This window comes from Rhinichthys klamathensis, unplaced genomic scaffold, assembly GCF_029890125.1.
Source record: "Rhinichthys klamathensis goyatoka isolate OS25496 unplaced genomic scaffold, OSU_Roscu_1.1 h1tg000487l_1, whole genome shotgun sequence".
Lineage (NCBI taxonomy): Eukaryota > Metazoa > Chordata > Actinopteri > Cypriniformes > Leuciscidae > Rhinichthys > Rhinichthys klamathensis.
Window position 1 is genome coordinate 1,357,161 of NW_026606974.1, and position 18,234 is coordinate 1,375,394.

Sequence of the window (18,234 nt, forward strand, 5' to 3'; positions counted from 1 at the left end):
GCATGTCTTTGCGTCATTACGTCACATCTGTACACATAAAGAAGGAGTCTCGGCTAGTATAAGCTATATTGCGTGTGAGGATGTTGGAGGTGGAGATTTATAGCCTTTTCTCACAGCACTTGATATAATTAAACTTATCAATTTGATGGCAGATCCAGAAAGGTTCAAACGACGATCATCATCAGTGACAAGAGACTCACCCGCTGTAAAATGCAAAAGACTTCGTTCGGACTTCGGAGTGGCTACAGAAAAAAAGAGACTGCAACCGGACCCATGCGAAAACAAGGATAATATCGGAAGGACATTACATGATGTAGTCACGCAATGCTTGCTGACGTTGTTAACATTAACAATTAGAGAACATAGTATAGCTACTTTGCACGGTTTTGCGTGAAATGATAACTTATAAGCAATTGTTAGATTAATCAGCGCGATTTACTGCAATGTCAGAACCAGAACAAAAGTGAATGTTTCTTACTAGTTCAGATGACATTTCCCGGTGAAAATTCTTATGTTGGTCATACTTCCAAAAAGAATAATCTGTGATTCTGAATGACAATGTCCACATCGGCGCGGTGACTGACAGCTGCACACTCTCCTCAAACACTGTGTTCATCCGCGCTGTGCCGTGTCGAGGGTGTTGAACTACAACCCACGTAAAGTTGATAATTCCGCGAATGACTGCAATTGCAGATTTCGAACAGAGATGGCGACAAAGAGGAAAAATGCCGGACTGCAGCTTTAATATTTTTGTGAAAACTCTGATGCACTTTTATCAGGATTCTATGATAAATGGAAGGTTCAAAAGAATAGCATTTATTTAAAATGACATTAGGATGTTTGTATGGATTCCCCCATATGAAGCATATCCATTTTCACAGTCAATGTGGCCTTGGTGTTAGCAACAGGAATTGTTTTGCTCATAAGCTCAATGCTAGTCGCTAATCACATAGTAACACGCGCTGCCCTTTGGCATGCTCTTCCTTCTACATTCAGAAAGCAAAGACCTCTCTCTCGCTATCTCTCTAATCCTCTACCTCTTTTCTCCTGTTCTCTATTTGTTCATGCTCTGTCTATTATTCTCTCTTTTAAGCAGGCTACATGCCAGGCCACTCAGCAGGGCTGCCTCCGTGTTTCCGGAGTCCTCTCTTTTCTGTTTCTCTCAGGTGATTTAACACCCAGTTGCTCCCATTTTTGCCCACTCTTAATGTCGTTGTGCTCCAAGTAAGCTGAATGAATCGAGATACGAGGCACTTGTTGCCAACACGCAACTTCCAGTCTTTTGGGCTTTTTTTTCATGTAAAGCACACTGTTTGTGTACATGAGTGGTTGTTTTACACTGTTGTGCTTGATGGCTATGAGTGGACAGGCTTGATATGGCCTAATAAGTGTTAGGGAGTGGAAACTAGGTGTAAAATTCAAATGTAACTTTGCTTTTCATTTATTACTTAAATCTCACTTGAAGTTCTTCGATACTACATCAAAAACTACTAGCCTAACTGATAAAGTTCAAACATTATTAAAAACAAGTGAACAGTCAGTAATAAAATAAGAACAAATACACAAATTACAAGCAGAGATGAATACTAAAAATACTCTCTCTTTCTCTCTCTCTCTGTGCGCACACGCGCTTCATATACAGACAGATAACGCGCGAGTCCCGATTTTCGCCTCTTCTTCCGTGTTTAAAGGTCCCGTTCTTCATGTTTTTTTGAAGCTTTGATTGTGTTTACAGTGTGCAATATAACATGTGTTCATGTTTCGCGTGTAAAAAAAACAGTATTTTTCACACAATTTACTTATCTTTATACTGCTGTTTTCACTGTCCAAAAAACGGCCCGATGACTTCCTTGTTCTATGAAGTCCCTCCTTCAGAAATACGTAACGAGTTCTGATTGTGCCAGCGGTTCCTGTGTTGTGATTCGACAGCAGCTTATCGCACGTTGCCCGGAAAGGTCACGCCTCTTACCATAAATTGGAGATCCATGCGCAGCTGAAGTGCTTCTTCTACGTGGGAGCGCAACAAGACCACGCCCCCTTTTTTGTGTATTCCTGTGGGCGGAGATGAGTCAAAAAACTGTTCTAGTTACGTCATTAAAAAAGGAAGTAGGGATGTAGTCCAAACCGGCCGTTCGCTGTATGCTTTGAAAGGGGCCTTCTGTTGAATAAAATATCTCACTAGGCATTGAACTTTGAGCTTTATAATTTTACAGGTATTATTTATGCTCTAACAGCAACATTACACACTAACTAAAGTTTGAAAAATGGAATCGTGAAGAACGGGACCTTTAATATTGTTTGAATGTGTAAATTGGCAAGACAAAACACGTCCAAATTATAAACTTTCACTCTATGATGGTTAAATTTAGCGTTTAATCCGCGAATCCCATGCGTGCCGAACCTGGTCCGTATGGATCATGGATCAACTGATCCATTCCACCCCTACTGTTTACGTTCACAGACATAACCGACTGTTTATGTGAACTTTGTGTGTTTTTGACATAACCATGTGTGTATTTGACAGTTTAAGCGCAATAAGACTTGAAAGAGAACTTAGTTTAATACTCGCAGGACACACCGTTTAGACTGATATAGCTTTAAAACGCATGCAGATAATAAACTTTCATGATGAAGAAGAACTGCAATGTCACATGAGCCTGACTGCAACAGAGAGATAATAATCAAAACCAAACAGAAGTTTTCGTTTTTGGTAGAGTATCTGAGGCACAAGCTGTAAAGGCTCCGCCCTCTTCTGGAAAGTGGGGTGGGGAGCAGCAGCTCATTTGCATTTAAAGATACATGCACTAAAACAGCATGTTTTTCCTTCCACTCAAAAATGGTCATTTACAACATGCTATAATAAATGATCTGTCGAGTATTTTGAGCTGAAACTTCACAGACATATTCTGGGGACACCTGAGACTTATACTACATCTTGTAAAAAGGGGCATAATACGGCCCCTTTAAAGGCTAACATTTAATAAAGGACTGTGTTCATTGACATATTTGTTTTGCTGTGGTATCGAAATTGTTATTGAAATCTCAGTGGTATTGCTTCTGGCTACTGAAGTTTTCGCATCGTGACTACTCTAGTTTAAACATACTATGTACAGAGCAAGAGCTGTGAGGGATCAATGAGAGTGGATTTCAGTTTTGAACTTTTGATATCCTGTGTGTGTGTGTGTGTGTGTGCGTGCCCGTGTTTTGTGTACATCTACAGAGCTCTTGACTGTAGCTTCAGACTTTGCCTTATTTGAGCTGATCAGGACACCAGATAAGACAGACACATAGTCGATATGCTTGCGTCTGGATATCTCACAGGTGCTGAGCTGTTCACAGACTGCAGGAAATGAATGACTGCTTTTAGACAACTTACTTTACAAATACAGACAGAGGGATAACTCACAATTGTCAGGGCAGTCTATGAGGATTCATCATGTCTCTAGTCACTGCAGTCTATGAATCAGAGCTGATGTGAATGATAGCCGCCATATATATCATTTTTCCTGGTTAATTTATGCGTTATTCTTGTATGGAAAAGCGATTTCATTTTTGGGCGAACTGTTCCTTTAAGCAAAGTTATATATTTAGGCAGTATGAAGTGCATTTGTTTGGTTTCAGCTCAGCAACTCCTAATTTTTAAATCTAAACATGCCCAGTATATTAAAATGGCATCACTAATGCAGCTATTCATCCATGTAGCCCTTAATCCTCATCAATGGTAATTAAAACAAGAACAATGGTGTTGAATTATTCATTGCTATTTGAGTGATTAAGAGGTTTTAGTTTCCGCTCAATGGGGTTGTGTCAGTCTTCTCCTAAATGGACTGCTTTGACTTCAGTTTCACATTTCCGTCAGTGAGTTGGCGTGTTTCTAACTTGCAGATCGTCTTTTCAGTGGCAGTAAAAGGGTCTCCGTCAGGACAGAGGCATGCATGAAGTCCTCTAGTCTTCCATTGTTCATTAGTTGTGTCAGGCTTGAGGAATAACAAAGAACTGACTCGACTTACTTGACTGACTCGCTCTTAAACTCTTTCTCTTGGTTAGTATCAGTGGTATTCCCTGGAGGTGTGGAACAAATACTCAGTCTGTCACGGCAGCAACCAGATCATATGAAGAAAATGTTAGCTCAAGCTTATTGAAAAAAAAAGTCTTCTCTTTTTCCCAGAGTCCGTTTAAACAAAGGCAATTAATTCTGTTTGATTAAATTAAACAGTGCATTATGGTGGACTTTTAGTAGAATGATATAAATAAGAATTAAAAAAGATTTTAAAAAAAAATGTAAAACAACCAATTCATCCTTATAATGTCAGAGCAAAAAAAAATTACAATTCAATTGCTGCATTTTATTACACACATTTTGAATAATTCAAGTGCAGCGTCATGCATTAATAATGAACAGGAGGCTTACTTGAGGCTTTGATTTAGAGAGATGGTAGATAATGTTTCCAAGAATAAATGTGAAATGGGTGATGAATTCCTAACGGCTTTGGTTGTCTTCGCTTGGCAGACATTATCTGTTGCTTTCAATTATATGTCAAGGTCTTTATTGCAAAGAGGAAAAAGCTTTTGGCTAAGGTTTCAGTCCTCTGTGTGAATTACATTAAGAGATCAGAGATGTATGAGACTCTCTGCCTGATGAAGGGTATTGATTATTTCAGGCACTCGAAATTAAGATTTATTAATATATCACCCATTTTTGGGTGCTTGCCACTTATTGACAATGGAGATTATATTATATACTAATATTTTATTGTTGTTATACTGTATTTTAACTCTATTTTGAATTATTGATATGGTTTCAAAGTGAATAAAATCATATGTTACACTTCTAAGTCATGTATGACACCCTGACTTCTCTTGTCTCTATTTGCAGACATCCCGTTTAGCGGGACCCCGCCTCCAGCATACGTTTATGATGGTGATCGAGGGGAGGACCAGCGTATGCAGCCTGACGTTGCATCCTACACGGATGACTCCCTCTCCTCTCCTCGCCTTCACCTTAAGGGCCGAAGCATTAGAGAGACCTCAGGGTCCCTGGAGTCCACTAAATCAGTAAGGGACATTGATATACAGAGAACTAGCATTTGCCTTGATGATATGATGGTGTTTAAACACCTCTCTCAAGTGTTTTTGTCATTTAAAAAGTTGTGTTTTTGCATGATTTTTTTTTTATCATTAGGGTTGCATGAAATATTGTTACTGTACAGGTTATTGGTCTATATTTATATTCTATATATATATATATTTTTTTTTTTTTCAAAATTATCAGTATCAGGCTATATTGGATGTTTAATTATGCTCAAAGTATAATTAATGTTAATGTCATCATTATTAAATCTCAAAATGAATATTTATTTTTCATACTGTATTATAATGTTTTGATGCCTAAATTCACCTGTAGCATTTAAAACGATTGATTTTAGTTATTTGTGTTTTATTTATAATTTATTTAGACACAATACTGAAAGTGTAAGTTTTAATACCATCCATTTATCAACTGTTCGCGAAAAACATGAAAATAATTATCAGCCGAAATTTTATTATCGGTTCTTTTACTTCGGGTTTAAGGGTCTTTTAACATCCGTAGTTATGCAAATGTGTGTATGCGCTGAACTTTTGTCCTCTGCATCCTTTATCTTTATTCTTTGGGATGTTTTCCTATCAGTATATGGGATTATGTAGTCTATAGTTGAGCGCTGTAAATCTGTATTGGATAGGATTTAGGTTTTTATGAGGATTACCCTGCTAAGGAATTCCTAGGGCCTTTAGACTGGAATGTGTGTTTTTGGCTGAACCCTAAAGGGTTTTTGTAATGGGCACTTTCTTCATTCTTTCCACTCTCACCCTGGACATTCCCAGTCGGAGCTGGATGTCGAAAAAGGGCTGGAGATGAGGAAATGGGTTTTATCAGGGATTCTGGCCAGTGAGGAAGCCTATCTCAGCCACTTGGAGGCGCTCTTACTTGTGAGTAATACAGGACTGATTTACTGCATGCTTACTCACTAAAGAGGGTCAGAGATCACCGTTATAGTGGTGCTGAGCTTTGCACATTGCACTGCACCCAGATGGTTACAAATGGGAGCACATGGACACCTTTTGACCCCCTGTTTTTTTTATCACAGCCTATGAAGCCCCTGAAAGCTGCTGCCACCACTTCGCAGCCCATGTTAACCCTCCAGCAGATAGAAACCATTTTCTTCAAAGTGCCTGAGCTCCATGAGATCCACAAAGACTTTTATGATGGCCTGTTACCCAGAGTGCAACAGTGGAGCCACCATCAATGTGTGGGTGACCTCTTCCAGAAACTGGTGAGCATTACTGTATTATATTGTTTAATATAAAACATACAGCATTCAAAAAATTCATTTTGATTGAATTTTGTATTAATTTGTGTTTCCAGCAAAACTATTATATTATATGAAATTGTATCATATTACAAGATTTTGGCCAAACCACCCACCAGATGCACTATTATTGAATTCACTGGTTCATAATGCACTATCATCTAATAATACGCCAGTGTTACTGTTATTTATTATAACAACTGAATTGTGGTGTAACTTGATGCTGCCACATACACGTGTCTAATTTAGGAAATCCATACATGATGTTTCTGTCAGACCACCCTAGAGAGATCTTTAGAGACGGTTTATAAACGCAGTCATCATCAAAGCATGTCTCCCCGGTCCTCCCTAAGGAAAGTTTCCTTTGATAACTGGTTTAGTGAGCTTCACGAGCAACAGCCACATCATTCCACTCGGCACAATTAGCTGTGGAAACTGAAACTTTACCCCCATCTTTATAGACGCCCGCAGGACTTGACGCTTGTGCAGATGAAAGCTTTTCAGAGCCACACGACTGCATGTAAAGCAGATAGGGGGTCTTGCTCTTAGATCGGTGGGGCTGCGGTCAAAAATGCTGGGGTTGAAAGGTATTCGGGTGTTCTAGCCGGATCTCACGACAAACTAAAAAGTTTCTTAGCAGATTTGTTATTATTTTAACATGTTTTTTTAAGTTTGCTTATAATTTTAATATCATTTTTTGCAGAAAAAATATTATTTTCTGACCCTCTGTCTGAAATTCTCAGTTTTTATGAGGCGGCTCCTTTAAGGCTTGTCAGTAAACGGCCATGATGGCTAAAGTCATTGCATAGGAAACAGTATCAACGCCCACTTGCTATTGGATGTGAGTAATCTGTTTTTTGAAAACATTATTCATGTAAAACTGTAATTTACAGACAGAGGATTATAAAATCATTTACTTACGGTTTGGAGATGCAGCTGCTGTCAGATCATCCTTCAAAACAGTTTCTTTGCGAACTCTCCATTACACTGCCTCGTTTACAAAACAAAATGCTCTGAACAAACATATAAAAAAACCTCCGACACGATCCGGGACACCATTAAAATAAACTGAAGCGCATCTGTATACTGTATCCAGTGTAGACAGCGTCAGTGATTATAATGGATTCTTACTTTCGACGCAACGCTTACATCCAGTGTAGAAAAATGTCAGCCATTAAATGATGATGTATAACTATTCGTCAATTTCTTGCTCTGGAGACAGTCATATGCAAATATATTTTTCCTTGTAACTTTGCAGATCCGACAATCAAAACGATCTATTTTAAGTAGGGCTGTCAAATGATTAATCACATCCAAAATAAAAGTTTTTTTTACATAATATATGTGGGTGCACTGTGTATAATTATTTTGTATATATATAAATACACACACATGCATGTATATTTAAGAAAAAAATATTATTTATATATAAAATATTTATATTTATATATAATATAAATTATATATAAATCTATATACAGTATATACATGAAAATATTTCTTAAATATATACAAGCATGTGTGTGTATTTATGTATATAAAATAATTATACACAGTGCACCCACATATATTATGTAAAAAAAACTTTTATTTTGGATGTGATTAATCACAATTAATCATTTGACAGCCCTAATTTTAAGCTATGAAACTGTTTTTTCATGGGATGGATGTTTTGATTGTACAAAGACCTCTTACATGATTTTGCCTGGAACAGGGAGCATTAAAAAAAGAATCTGTGTTTTTCACCGTCTTTTTGCGTTTCACATTATATCTCTGAATTGTGACTTTGTTTCTTGTATTTTCTTGAGTCAGTAAATTTTTTTTAAAAGAAATTAATACTTTTATTCTCAAAAGATGCATTATAATGTAATCTTATTAGACATTTGTAATGTAACAAAATATTTCTGTGTAAAATAAATATTTTTCTTTTGAACTTTATGAATTCTGAACAAAAAAGTATCATACTTTCCACAATATATTAAGCAGCACAACTTCTTTTTAACATTGATATTAATAAGAAATATTTCTTGAGCACCAAATCGGCATATTAGAATGATTTCTGGAGGATTATGTGACACTGAAGACTCGAGTAATGATGCTGAAAATTCAGCTTTTGTTTATCACAGGAATAAATTAAAATTTTAAAATATATTAAAATAGAAAACAGTTATTTTAAATTGTAATCATATTTTACTGTATTGTTTAACAAATAAAGGCAGCCTTGGTGAGCACAAGAGACACCTTTAAAAAACAATTTAAAAATCATATCAACCGCAAAGTTAGTGCATGTAACCATGTGACTTTTATGCTGCAGTGTGAATTTGTCTCATAATTGTGCTTCCATACATCACCTTTGAAGTTGAAAAGTGAAAATAAAGTGAAATTTATATGTAGTGAAAACACTACATCTTGTGCCCAGACATTCATGATATTATAAAACAAAACGTACAGTTTTGAAAGCCATAAATTAAAACTATGTAGTGAACTGTTGCATGGTGTCGATCTGCTCCACTCATAAATTCTGACGTTTCCACAGTTGGGGTTTGGGTTAGAAACTTATCACCATCCCCTCTGGGATCCACGGCCATGGTTGTAGCTGTGAATTTAGGTGTTGTTTGACATAAATCCTTCTTTGAAATATAAAGGCATTGGGGTTGAGCAAGTGTGGCCGAAGGCTGAATTCATTGTTAATCCCACAAGGATTATATTGTTAGCTGCAAATACCTGTGGTTATTATTTGAGGCATTAGTGACATGTAAAGCGGAGCATTTTTGTGGCTTGTTCCTTTATCTTTGTGCATTTCGATATGTTTGCATGAAGGGCATATTTATAAAGCACAAATATTTGGGGGAAAATGCCATGTTCCTTACCGTGTGTGTGTGTGTGTGTGTTTGTGTTTGAAATGACAGTTCTCTTCCAGGGTGTGTGTGTTTTACACAGAGAGGGGTAAATAAACAGGAAATCCCACAGGGAGACATGGTCGCACAGAGTTTTCAGTGGACAGTGAGTCCAGTGTCTGCTCTGTTTCCCAGAATGCATGATGTCATAGTGCAGGAGTCCATGTGTCTGCCCTGGAAACCCACTCACTGCTGGGCATTCCCTTGCCCTCTCCCTCTCCCTGTGGACCGCCAACTCTCATGCCATGGGATTTACTCCCCTGACTCATTACACAAGTTTAGTCCAAAAATTGGCTCAGATGTTGTTTTCATACTGTAATGAATAGGTTCAGGCCAGTGTTTCCTACAGAAATTAGTCCACCCTTCACTACATTTATATACTTACCGGTATACTAGTCAGACTGATTCAAACACATCTTTTTAAACAATTCATAAATAAAAACAGCTTTTAAGAGTTTTTTTTTTTAAATCAGAATACACTGGTCAAGTTTTATGACTCACTAAAATGAACCGGCTCATAAGAGTCATTTGTTCATGAATCAGGATACACTGGTCAAGCTGTAAGTTTTTGACTCACTAAAATTAACTGGCTCATAAGAGTCATTTGTTTGTGAATCAGGATAAACTGGTCAAGCTGTACGTTTTTTGACTTCCTAAAATGAACCGGCACATAAGAGGCTTTTGTTTGTGAATCAGGATACACTGGTCAAGCTGTAAGCTTTTGACTCACTAAAATGAACTGGCTCATAAGATAAGAGTCATTTGTTCGTGAATCAGGATACACTGGTCAAGCTGCTGCAAGTTTTTGACTCGCTAAAATGAACCAGCTCATAAGAGTAATTTGTTCGTGAATCAGGATACACTGGTCAAGCTGTAAGTTTTTGACTCACTTAAATGAACCGGCTCATAAGAGTCATTTGTTCGTGAATCAGGATAAACTGGTCAAGCTGTACGTTTTTTGACTTCCTAAAATGAACCGGCTCATAAGAGTCATTTTTTCGTGAATCAGGATACACTGGTCAAGCTGTAAGCTTTTGACTCTCTAAAATGAACCGGCTAATATTTGTTTGTGAACTGGTAAACACTGGTAGACTTTTCTTGACATTATTCCATGGTATTACATTATTTCAAGTGTTTATCACATGAATGTGAGAACTCACATTCACGGCTCAAATAAAATATAACACTTTTTGCCATGGCACAGAAGATGTGTCCTCAGAACACTTCACTAGAGGAGAGTCTTTAGAAAGTGCTTCTTTTCATTTTAATGGTTCTTTTCACTCTTTTAATGAGTATTCATCTTTTATCAGTGAGCGGAGTTAACAGCACGATGTAATCCGTCTTTTTTCTGATCTCTGGGTAATGATGCTCATATTCTGGATCGCTCACAAGTTTCCCCAGTTGCAGTATAATGGCTTTGTTGAAGGAAGTGCTTAACCTCTCTGTCTCATGACAAGCCCCATCACAAGTCCTTCTCTTATTTACCCCAGTGTTGGCAGCACTCGAGATGTTACCATGGAAAATGCTTGTTACGTGGCCATTTCACAGTTGTTGTCTTTTGAATGGTGTTTTTTCTTCACGACACAAATGCTCATTCACCACAACATTTTGGCTACGTTTACCCCAAGTCACTTCTCCTTTGTTTCAGTGTGTGTTCACTCTGTTAATATGTCCTTTTTTGACACATTTATTGTGTGTTTGATCTTTTTAGATAATAATAGTTTTCAACTTATAATATATATATTTTTATATATATAGTTCAACCACTTACGTCATTGTCATAATGTGTCTGTTGTGTTGAGTGCTGTTGTCTTTATGCTGGGTCAGGCTGGTATTATTAATACCAGGCCACGTAAAACTGCCTGCTCTACCTTAGTAAGCAGAATTAAGCCGATGTAACATGCATGAGTAATCTGCCTCTAGCTCTGACTTTTATCTTTAAACCACCTTCTCTCTCACTCTCTCCTGTCGTTTTATCTTCCCACACAGGCCAGCCAGCTCGGCGTGTACAGGGCTTTTGTGGACAACTATAAGGTTGCCGTGGAAACTGCCGAAAAGTGTTGTCAAGCCAATTCTCAGTTTGCCGAGATTTCAGAGGTCAGTTTTAAGGGCGCTTTCATTATACTGTCAAAACAAGAGCTGATATCTTTGCCTCTTTGGATATTTTATGTATTTGTTTCCCTTTTTACCTTCAGAATCTGAAAGTCAAGAGTGCTAAAGAGGGTAAAGATCAGAATGCCAAGAACTCGTTGGAAAGTAAGAGATCATGATTCATTCACTAATTCCTCCACATTTACTCTTTTTTCACTGCTTAGTATTCTGATCACTTCTTTGCCGTTCTCATTCTCAGCCCTGCTGTATAAACCGGTGGATCGCGTCACTCGCAGCACCCTAGTCCTCCATGTGAGTGAAACTGAAAGCGTATACACCTAATCATGACTTTTTCTCAAGTGAAAGTGTTTGTGCTTAGTGGCGTAACATGTTTTATTTGGAAGTGCATGGACTATATTGATTTACACATTTAATCAAATGAGTGTTTTGCACTATTAGGCCCTGTCTACACTTGGTGTTAAGATGCATTTTGGTCAATCAGATCACAAGTAGATGAGGGAGACACATTCCCGTTTACGCCTGGTGGTGACCTTTGGTGACTGTTCGAACGCATTCTACCCGGTCCAATGCGTTTTTCGACTACCTCTGGAAGTGGTTACAAGTGAACAAGCTTAAAAGGTTTTAGATCCTGTTTACACCAGATTTTAATGTCATCCACTTGTGATCCGATCAACCAAAATGCATCTTAAGAGGGTTAGTTTCACCTAAAAATGACATTTCTGTTATTATTTATATATTCTGTTATTATCCAAACCCGTAAGACCTTCGTTCATCTTCGGAACACAAATGAAGATATTTGATGTATGAATATACATCATGAAGATACATAATGAAGATACCCCCCTTATGCTGCGTTCACACCGGACGCGAATAGCGCGTCAGGCGCCAGTGATTTCAATGTTAAGTCAATGCAAAGACGCGTTACGCGCGTAAAAAATTCCTGCGGCGCGAATGAGGCGTAGAGCGCGGCGCGGTAAACGCGAATACGCCTCATTCGCGCGCGAATGGCGCGAATTGAGCGTCTGGCGCGTTACGCGCGAATGGTGCATTTTGTGCATTCACGCGTTTGACGTGAATTCGCGTCTGCCGCCCGAGTTGAAAAATCTGAACTTTGGCGTCAATTCGCGCCGCGTTAACCAATCAGGAGCCTAGCTGCTTGCTGCTGTCACGTGGTGAAGTATCTGGATGCTTCAATAAATTATGTTGTAATATGACTAAATATGCCTGGTGTGGTTCTAATGCACAACAAATCAAATATTTTATCACATAAAACTTGATTTCAATATATGAGACATTCATTTTGTATTGAATGCTATTTATTCCATATCTAGATTATATGAAATATTATTATAATCTAAAGACAACCAACATACTATAGTGCATAAATTCGTGTCTGGACAGTGTTGTGTGAGAGAGAAAAAAATCACAGGACAGGTTAATCACTTTTGGAGGCTGGCTCCATTTATCATCAACACAAAAATAAATGACATATTAGGTGGGTGAGGGCGAGGGTGATCTTCGCTCCAATGCGGGACAACAGGTCATCAAACTGGGCGCGGGACAGGCGGAAGTACCGCTGAAAGCGGCCGTCATCCAGGCACAGCTCCTTGAGCGAGCAAATGGTAAAACTCCCCATACTGGGTTCGCCTCCGAAGGGTCTGGTGGACACAAATATGGCGACGATGATCCCTACGCCGCCGTTCTGCTCTCCAGAGCAAATACAGAGCGGTGACTCTCCCGATGAATGCTCGATCAAAATAAAAAAGATGGCCGCCAACAGGTTTCGAATCCGACGCGCGTGACGCGCGTAAATTTCGCTTCAAACTTTTGTTTTTACGCGCGTCAGTTTCACTCTTGACGCGCGAATTAACACAAAGTGGTCAAGCGTCAAACTAGACGCGGTAGACGCAAATTTGACGCGCTATTCGCGTCCGGTGTGAACGCAGCATTAGACAGCAGCGCAATTACCATTCTACGTCATAATGCCAGCTCGGTATTGGCTGGCTCCTGCGTGAGCATCACATGCATGTGTCGTGGTGCTCACGTGAACAGCGTCAGAAACTGACACGGGAGAGAGGAAATTGTTGAATAAAGTCGTTTTTGATTTTTTTGGGCACAAAAAGTATTCACATGATATCGCTTCATAAAATTAAGGTTGAACCACTGTAGTCACATGGACTATTTTAACGGTGTCTTTACTACCTTTCTGGGCCTTGAAAGTGGCAATTAAGTTGGTCTATAGAACTAACCACGAACTAACCCTTTAATACCAGGAGTAAACAAGACCTTAAATTAGCCTGTGTGTTTCTTTAAATTTAGGACCTGCTGAAGCACACCCCATCCAGTCATCCAGATCGCCCTCTCCTGCAGGACGCCCTCCGTATTTCCCAGAACTTCTTGTCCAGCATTAATGAGGAGATCACACCCCGTCGTCAGTCTATGACAGTGAAGAAAGGAGAGGTCAGTGCTGCCCAACTGTAATATGGCCAGTTTGTATTATGGGTCAATGATGTGACTTTTTTTTTTTTTGTCTGCATCTATTAATTTTTTTACAAAAGTGAATACATAATTATGACATGAACACAGCTCTTTTATGATGATGTTTTTATCTTATGGGGGTAGGGGGTGTTAGGGTGATAAAACTGTCCTGAAATCATAATACACCTTTTAATAGCTATTTAATAAATTAATTGAATGATATTTTATCGAAAACTGATTCATTAATATTATAAAAAACTTTCGTCCATCATTTGGTGCGACCAATATGCTGGGGGGAAAAAACAAAACAGAAAGTGATATCATATGAGGACCCTAATGACTGTATCAAGATCATTAAGTCTGCCTAAAATATCAGATAAATATAAGATAGACAGATCAAATCAGGCATGTAAGGCCTTTTTTGGACAAGGTGTGGTTTGAAAAGTTATGTGATGCAACTCCTCAAAAACTTAAATGATAATATCATCAATATCATGATATTTGTAAAAAAACAAAACAAAGAAAAAACGTTTTTTTTCTTTTTACCTTGAAAAGTAATTAAAAAGATCTGTATTCTCTCATGTTTTCATGGTGACCAGGTCAGAAGGAAAATCCTTACTGTAATTCTCTTGTACTGTAATTCTTAGGAATACTATCAGTCTACAAAAATTCATTAGTACACTCCGGTCTCATAACGCTTCATGGGTCCCGTCAACAATATAATCATCTCCCGCCTTCCTTTTCCCCTTCCTCATTTATCAAAGGTATTTTTTGCGAAACGAGAAGTGTCTCAACACCCTTCCCAGCTTCAGAATGAACACAAACACACACTCTTGCATACTGCCCCGACCCCTCTGTACTGTGAGTCAGTTGACTTTGTATTAGACTTCCGCGCAGATTACTGGAAAACTGTGTGGGAAGTGACTCTCTGATTGTAGGCTTGTGGACATGCCAGGCATTTTTATTACAGAAAATACAGAGATTCAATTCAAAGATAGATTATTTATTATTTGAATGATTAAAAGAATGTCTGACAGATGAACTGGAGAACAAAAGCTCAATTAATCACTCTTCCAGTAAAGATTTGTACTAAAATGAAGAAATTTGTATCACACAAATCTATAATAAAAACATCATTATACAATCTTACGAGAAAGTATTCATCATAGAATATTATTTTTCAACATTAATCATTACTGTGACTCATTGCCAGAGACCCAAAATATCTATTCGTATCTCCATTAGGATCCAACTAACAATTTTGTATTAAAGGAATTTAAAAAATTTTCCCCCGTAAAACACAAAAGGAGAAACTTTAAAGATCCATTTTACAGTTTCAGTGTATTATAACTGAAGCTTTCAAGCTTCAACAATGACTCAAATGCACAAAAGTCCCATAAACGTAGCTTATATCTTTTGTGCACTATATTCCAAGTCCAATTGAATTGATTTAGTGGTAAAACATTACCAAAAACATATGATACATTTAATTGCATGTATACATTTTCACTCAGAGCTCTGATAATGCCTGTTCAGAAAGAAATATTTTCCAGCATTATCGTTTCTTTATGACAGGACATCTTGGTCCATGTCCTGTGTAATTATTGTCTGCGAGATGATGGATTTCCAGTTCATGGCCATGTTTTGCATCTCATCTTAGGCTGTTTCAGCAGATGTCTCTGAATGCAGCTAAAGTCAATACTGTACCCGTATATCATGTGGGCCAAATCTTGATGTAAAAAAATGCAAGTTTAAACATAAGGGATAAACACACTCTCACTGAAGCCAGGGTCACAGGTCAGAGCCAATGTTTTGAATGCATCTATACACACACACACAGACATTTAGGCCATGAAAAGAGCAGATGTCTTTCACATATGTCACACACCCTTCAATTAGGGAGGATTCGGTCACTCAAGAATGCAAATACACACCCAGTTATAAAGACTGACCTGAGATGGACATTTTTGGGAATATCTCGTAAGGAGCTTTTTCAATTTTAAGGACAAAATGAGCTACTTGTGTTTTTGGTTGTTGTTTGTACATTTCGTTGAAGGGTAAATTTGTATGCTTTTTTCTCTAATGTGATTTACAGTAGGTAATTACCATCATATCTGCCTTTTGTGAATCATCTCATCAAGCACACTTTTTTAAATCCCATCAAGCCATGCTTGTCCGAGGTTGAAACCCCCTCAGGCTGCCATCATTATCATGAAAATAGCTCCCGTGACTCACCCACAATAGCGCAATTGCTTAAGTGTGTCATGCCTCCATTTGAGTGAATGAGTCTGAGCCTCTCATTGGCTGCTTTTCCTCCTCACCTACTTTAAATGACCTTCTGCCTCAGGAAAAATAATGACTGCCACAGATTCATGGGGCAGTAAACAATACATGAGCGCCCCCTATTGTTGAACGGTTGAAACTAAGTGTGTCAAGGTTATTTTTGGTTTGCAAAAAATTCTGACGACCCTTTTCACATTTCCAGAGTTCAGAAGCAGACGTCGTCATTGGGTAAACTTTTATAGTGGTGAACAGAAACTTCGACAAATAGATTTTTTTTTTTAATTAAATTTTGCTCCAATAGCATTTCTGAGACTTTACAAAAGAGGGGAAAAATAGAGAGATTGATAACATTGGTCAGAAGAGAAAAAAAATTCAAATTTGTCCTCACTCTCAAAACTGTAAAAAGTAGGTTTATGATATGGAAGCACGTCATCACAGTCTACGAAAACGGTCTATAAGTACTTGTGTTGTTGTTATTATGATTATATCTGCAATTTTATAGAAATATAACAGAAAAAAAGACAGTTATTGTTTTAAAAGTATTGTCATGCATATTAAAGTCATCCTAATGTCTTTAAAGAATCGACAGCTTCTCAGAGACCAGTTTATGGTGGAGTTAGTAGAAGGGGCACGAAAACTTCGGCATGTCTTCCTCTTTACCGACCTGCTGCTTTGCGCCAAATTGAAGAAACAAACCGGAGGGCAAGTCAATCTTTATTAAACTTTATTTTCTTCTCCTCATCTTCATTGTCACATGTGTGACACCCTGGTTTCTGTGTCTCCCAATGTTTAGGAAGGGGCAGCAGTACGACTGTAAGTGGTATATCCCGCTAGCTGATGTCACCTTTCAGACCATTGATGAATCCGAGTCCTCCCCGGTCCCCCAGATACCAGAGGAAGAGATAGATTCCATAAAGGTCAAGATCTCCCAGATCAAGAACGAGATCCAGAGAGAAAAGGTAGATGAAGGCATTCATTAGAAATGCTTTTCTTCAGCAAACAGTCAGCTTTGTGTTAATTGTTTCCCATCTCGTGTTAAGAGAGTGTGTAAAGGAGGTAAAGCCCTTGATCGCCTCAGGAAGAAACTGTGCGAACAGGAATCGCTGCTGCTGCTCATGTCTCCATGCATGGCCTTCAGAGTCAGTAACCGGAATGGCAAGGTGAATCAATACCAAAAATCTGCAGTCTGTGTTTGCATTTGCTTAAAAGTTCTTTAAGACTTTTGAAAACTTAAAGGGATAGTTTACCCAACATTAAATTCTGACATCAATTACTCGCACTAATATTGTTTCTATTTTCATGTTATGGCAGATAGCTGAACAATAACAAAGATTGGAATTCTATAATATATTGTCTAAAAAGTTTAAAACTGACAATTCAAACAAGCCATTCGCAAACTTTCTTATATCTTGTGTGTTTTATTTATTTTATTTCAGGGCTATACATTCCTTATTTCGTCTGATTACGAGCGAGAAGAATGGAGGGAGATCATTCGGGAGCAGCAGAAAAAGTGTAAGCGCTGCTATTCCTCACAGACACCTTCCAATAAAATCACAGCGGGATTCCTTTTCCTTCAGAGAGAGTGACTTGGTTAAATTCAGATGTTGGTGGCTTCACTGACCAAGTCTCTCTTGATTTCTGAATGTCTTTTCCCAGGTTTCAAGAGTTTTTCTTTGACTTCGCTGGAGTTGCAGATGCTCACCAACTCCTGCGTGAAGCTACAGACGGTTCACAATGTTCCTCTGACAATCAATAAAGAAGGTGAGTGCCTTTTTATTTGCTTCATTAAGAACTATTTGCCTTTCTTTCTTTCTAGTGCAGGGTTCCTCAAACTCGGTCCTGGAGGGCCGCTGTCCTGCAGAGTTTAGCTCCAACCCTGATCAAACACACCTACCTGTGAGTTTCTAGTGATCCTGAAAATAGATATCCATAATAAAGGCTTGATGTCTTGTCCGCGCTGCTGGCCAATGGAGGTCGACGTCCGCACCTGGCGGCCATCTTGTCACAGGCAGCTCGCTCACTCGTAACATTGTGTTTTAATGGTGCATGTACTTTTTAAATAACCATAACTTGCTAAATTTTCTACCGATTTTCAAACCGTTTGCTTTGTTATAAAC

The 18,234-nt window shown here is 38.3% G+C and overlaps 1 protein-coding gene across 1 annotated transcript in view; it reads left to right on the forward strand.

Annotated features, from left to right (window-relative positions):
* The window catches only part of si:dkey-91m11.5 (PH_BCR_vertebrate and RhoGAP_Bcr domain-containing protein), a 54,469-nt gene that overhangs the window by 23,526 nt on the left and 12,709 nt on the right, over positions 1-18,234 (forward strand). The window contains exons 3-14 of the mRNA XM_056237565.1: positions 4,877-5,055; positions 5,863-5,967; positions 6,126-6,311; positions 11,234-11,341; positions 11,440-11,500; positions 11,595-11,647; positions 13,676-13,816; positions 16,698-16,823; positions 16,915-17,076; positions 17,158-17,277; positions 17,554-17,629; positions 17,774-17,878. Coding sequence (XP_056093540.1) covers positions 4,877-5,055; positions 5,863-5,967; positions 6,126-6,311; positions 11,234-11,341; positions 11,440-11,500; positions 11,595-11,647; positions 13,676-13,816; positions 16,698-16,823; positions 16,915-17,076; positions 17,158-17,277; positions 17,554-17,629; positions 17,774-17,878 — 1,422 coding nt within the window. The remainder of the gene's footprint in view (positions 1-4,876; positions 5,056-5,862; positions 5,968-6,125; positions 6,312-11,233; positions 11,342-11,439; positions 11,501-11,594; positions 11,648-13,675; positions 13,817-16,697; positions 16,824-16,914; positions 17,077-17,157; positions 17,278-17,553; positions 17,630-17,773; positions 17,879-18,234) is intronic.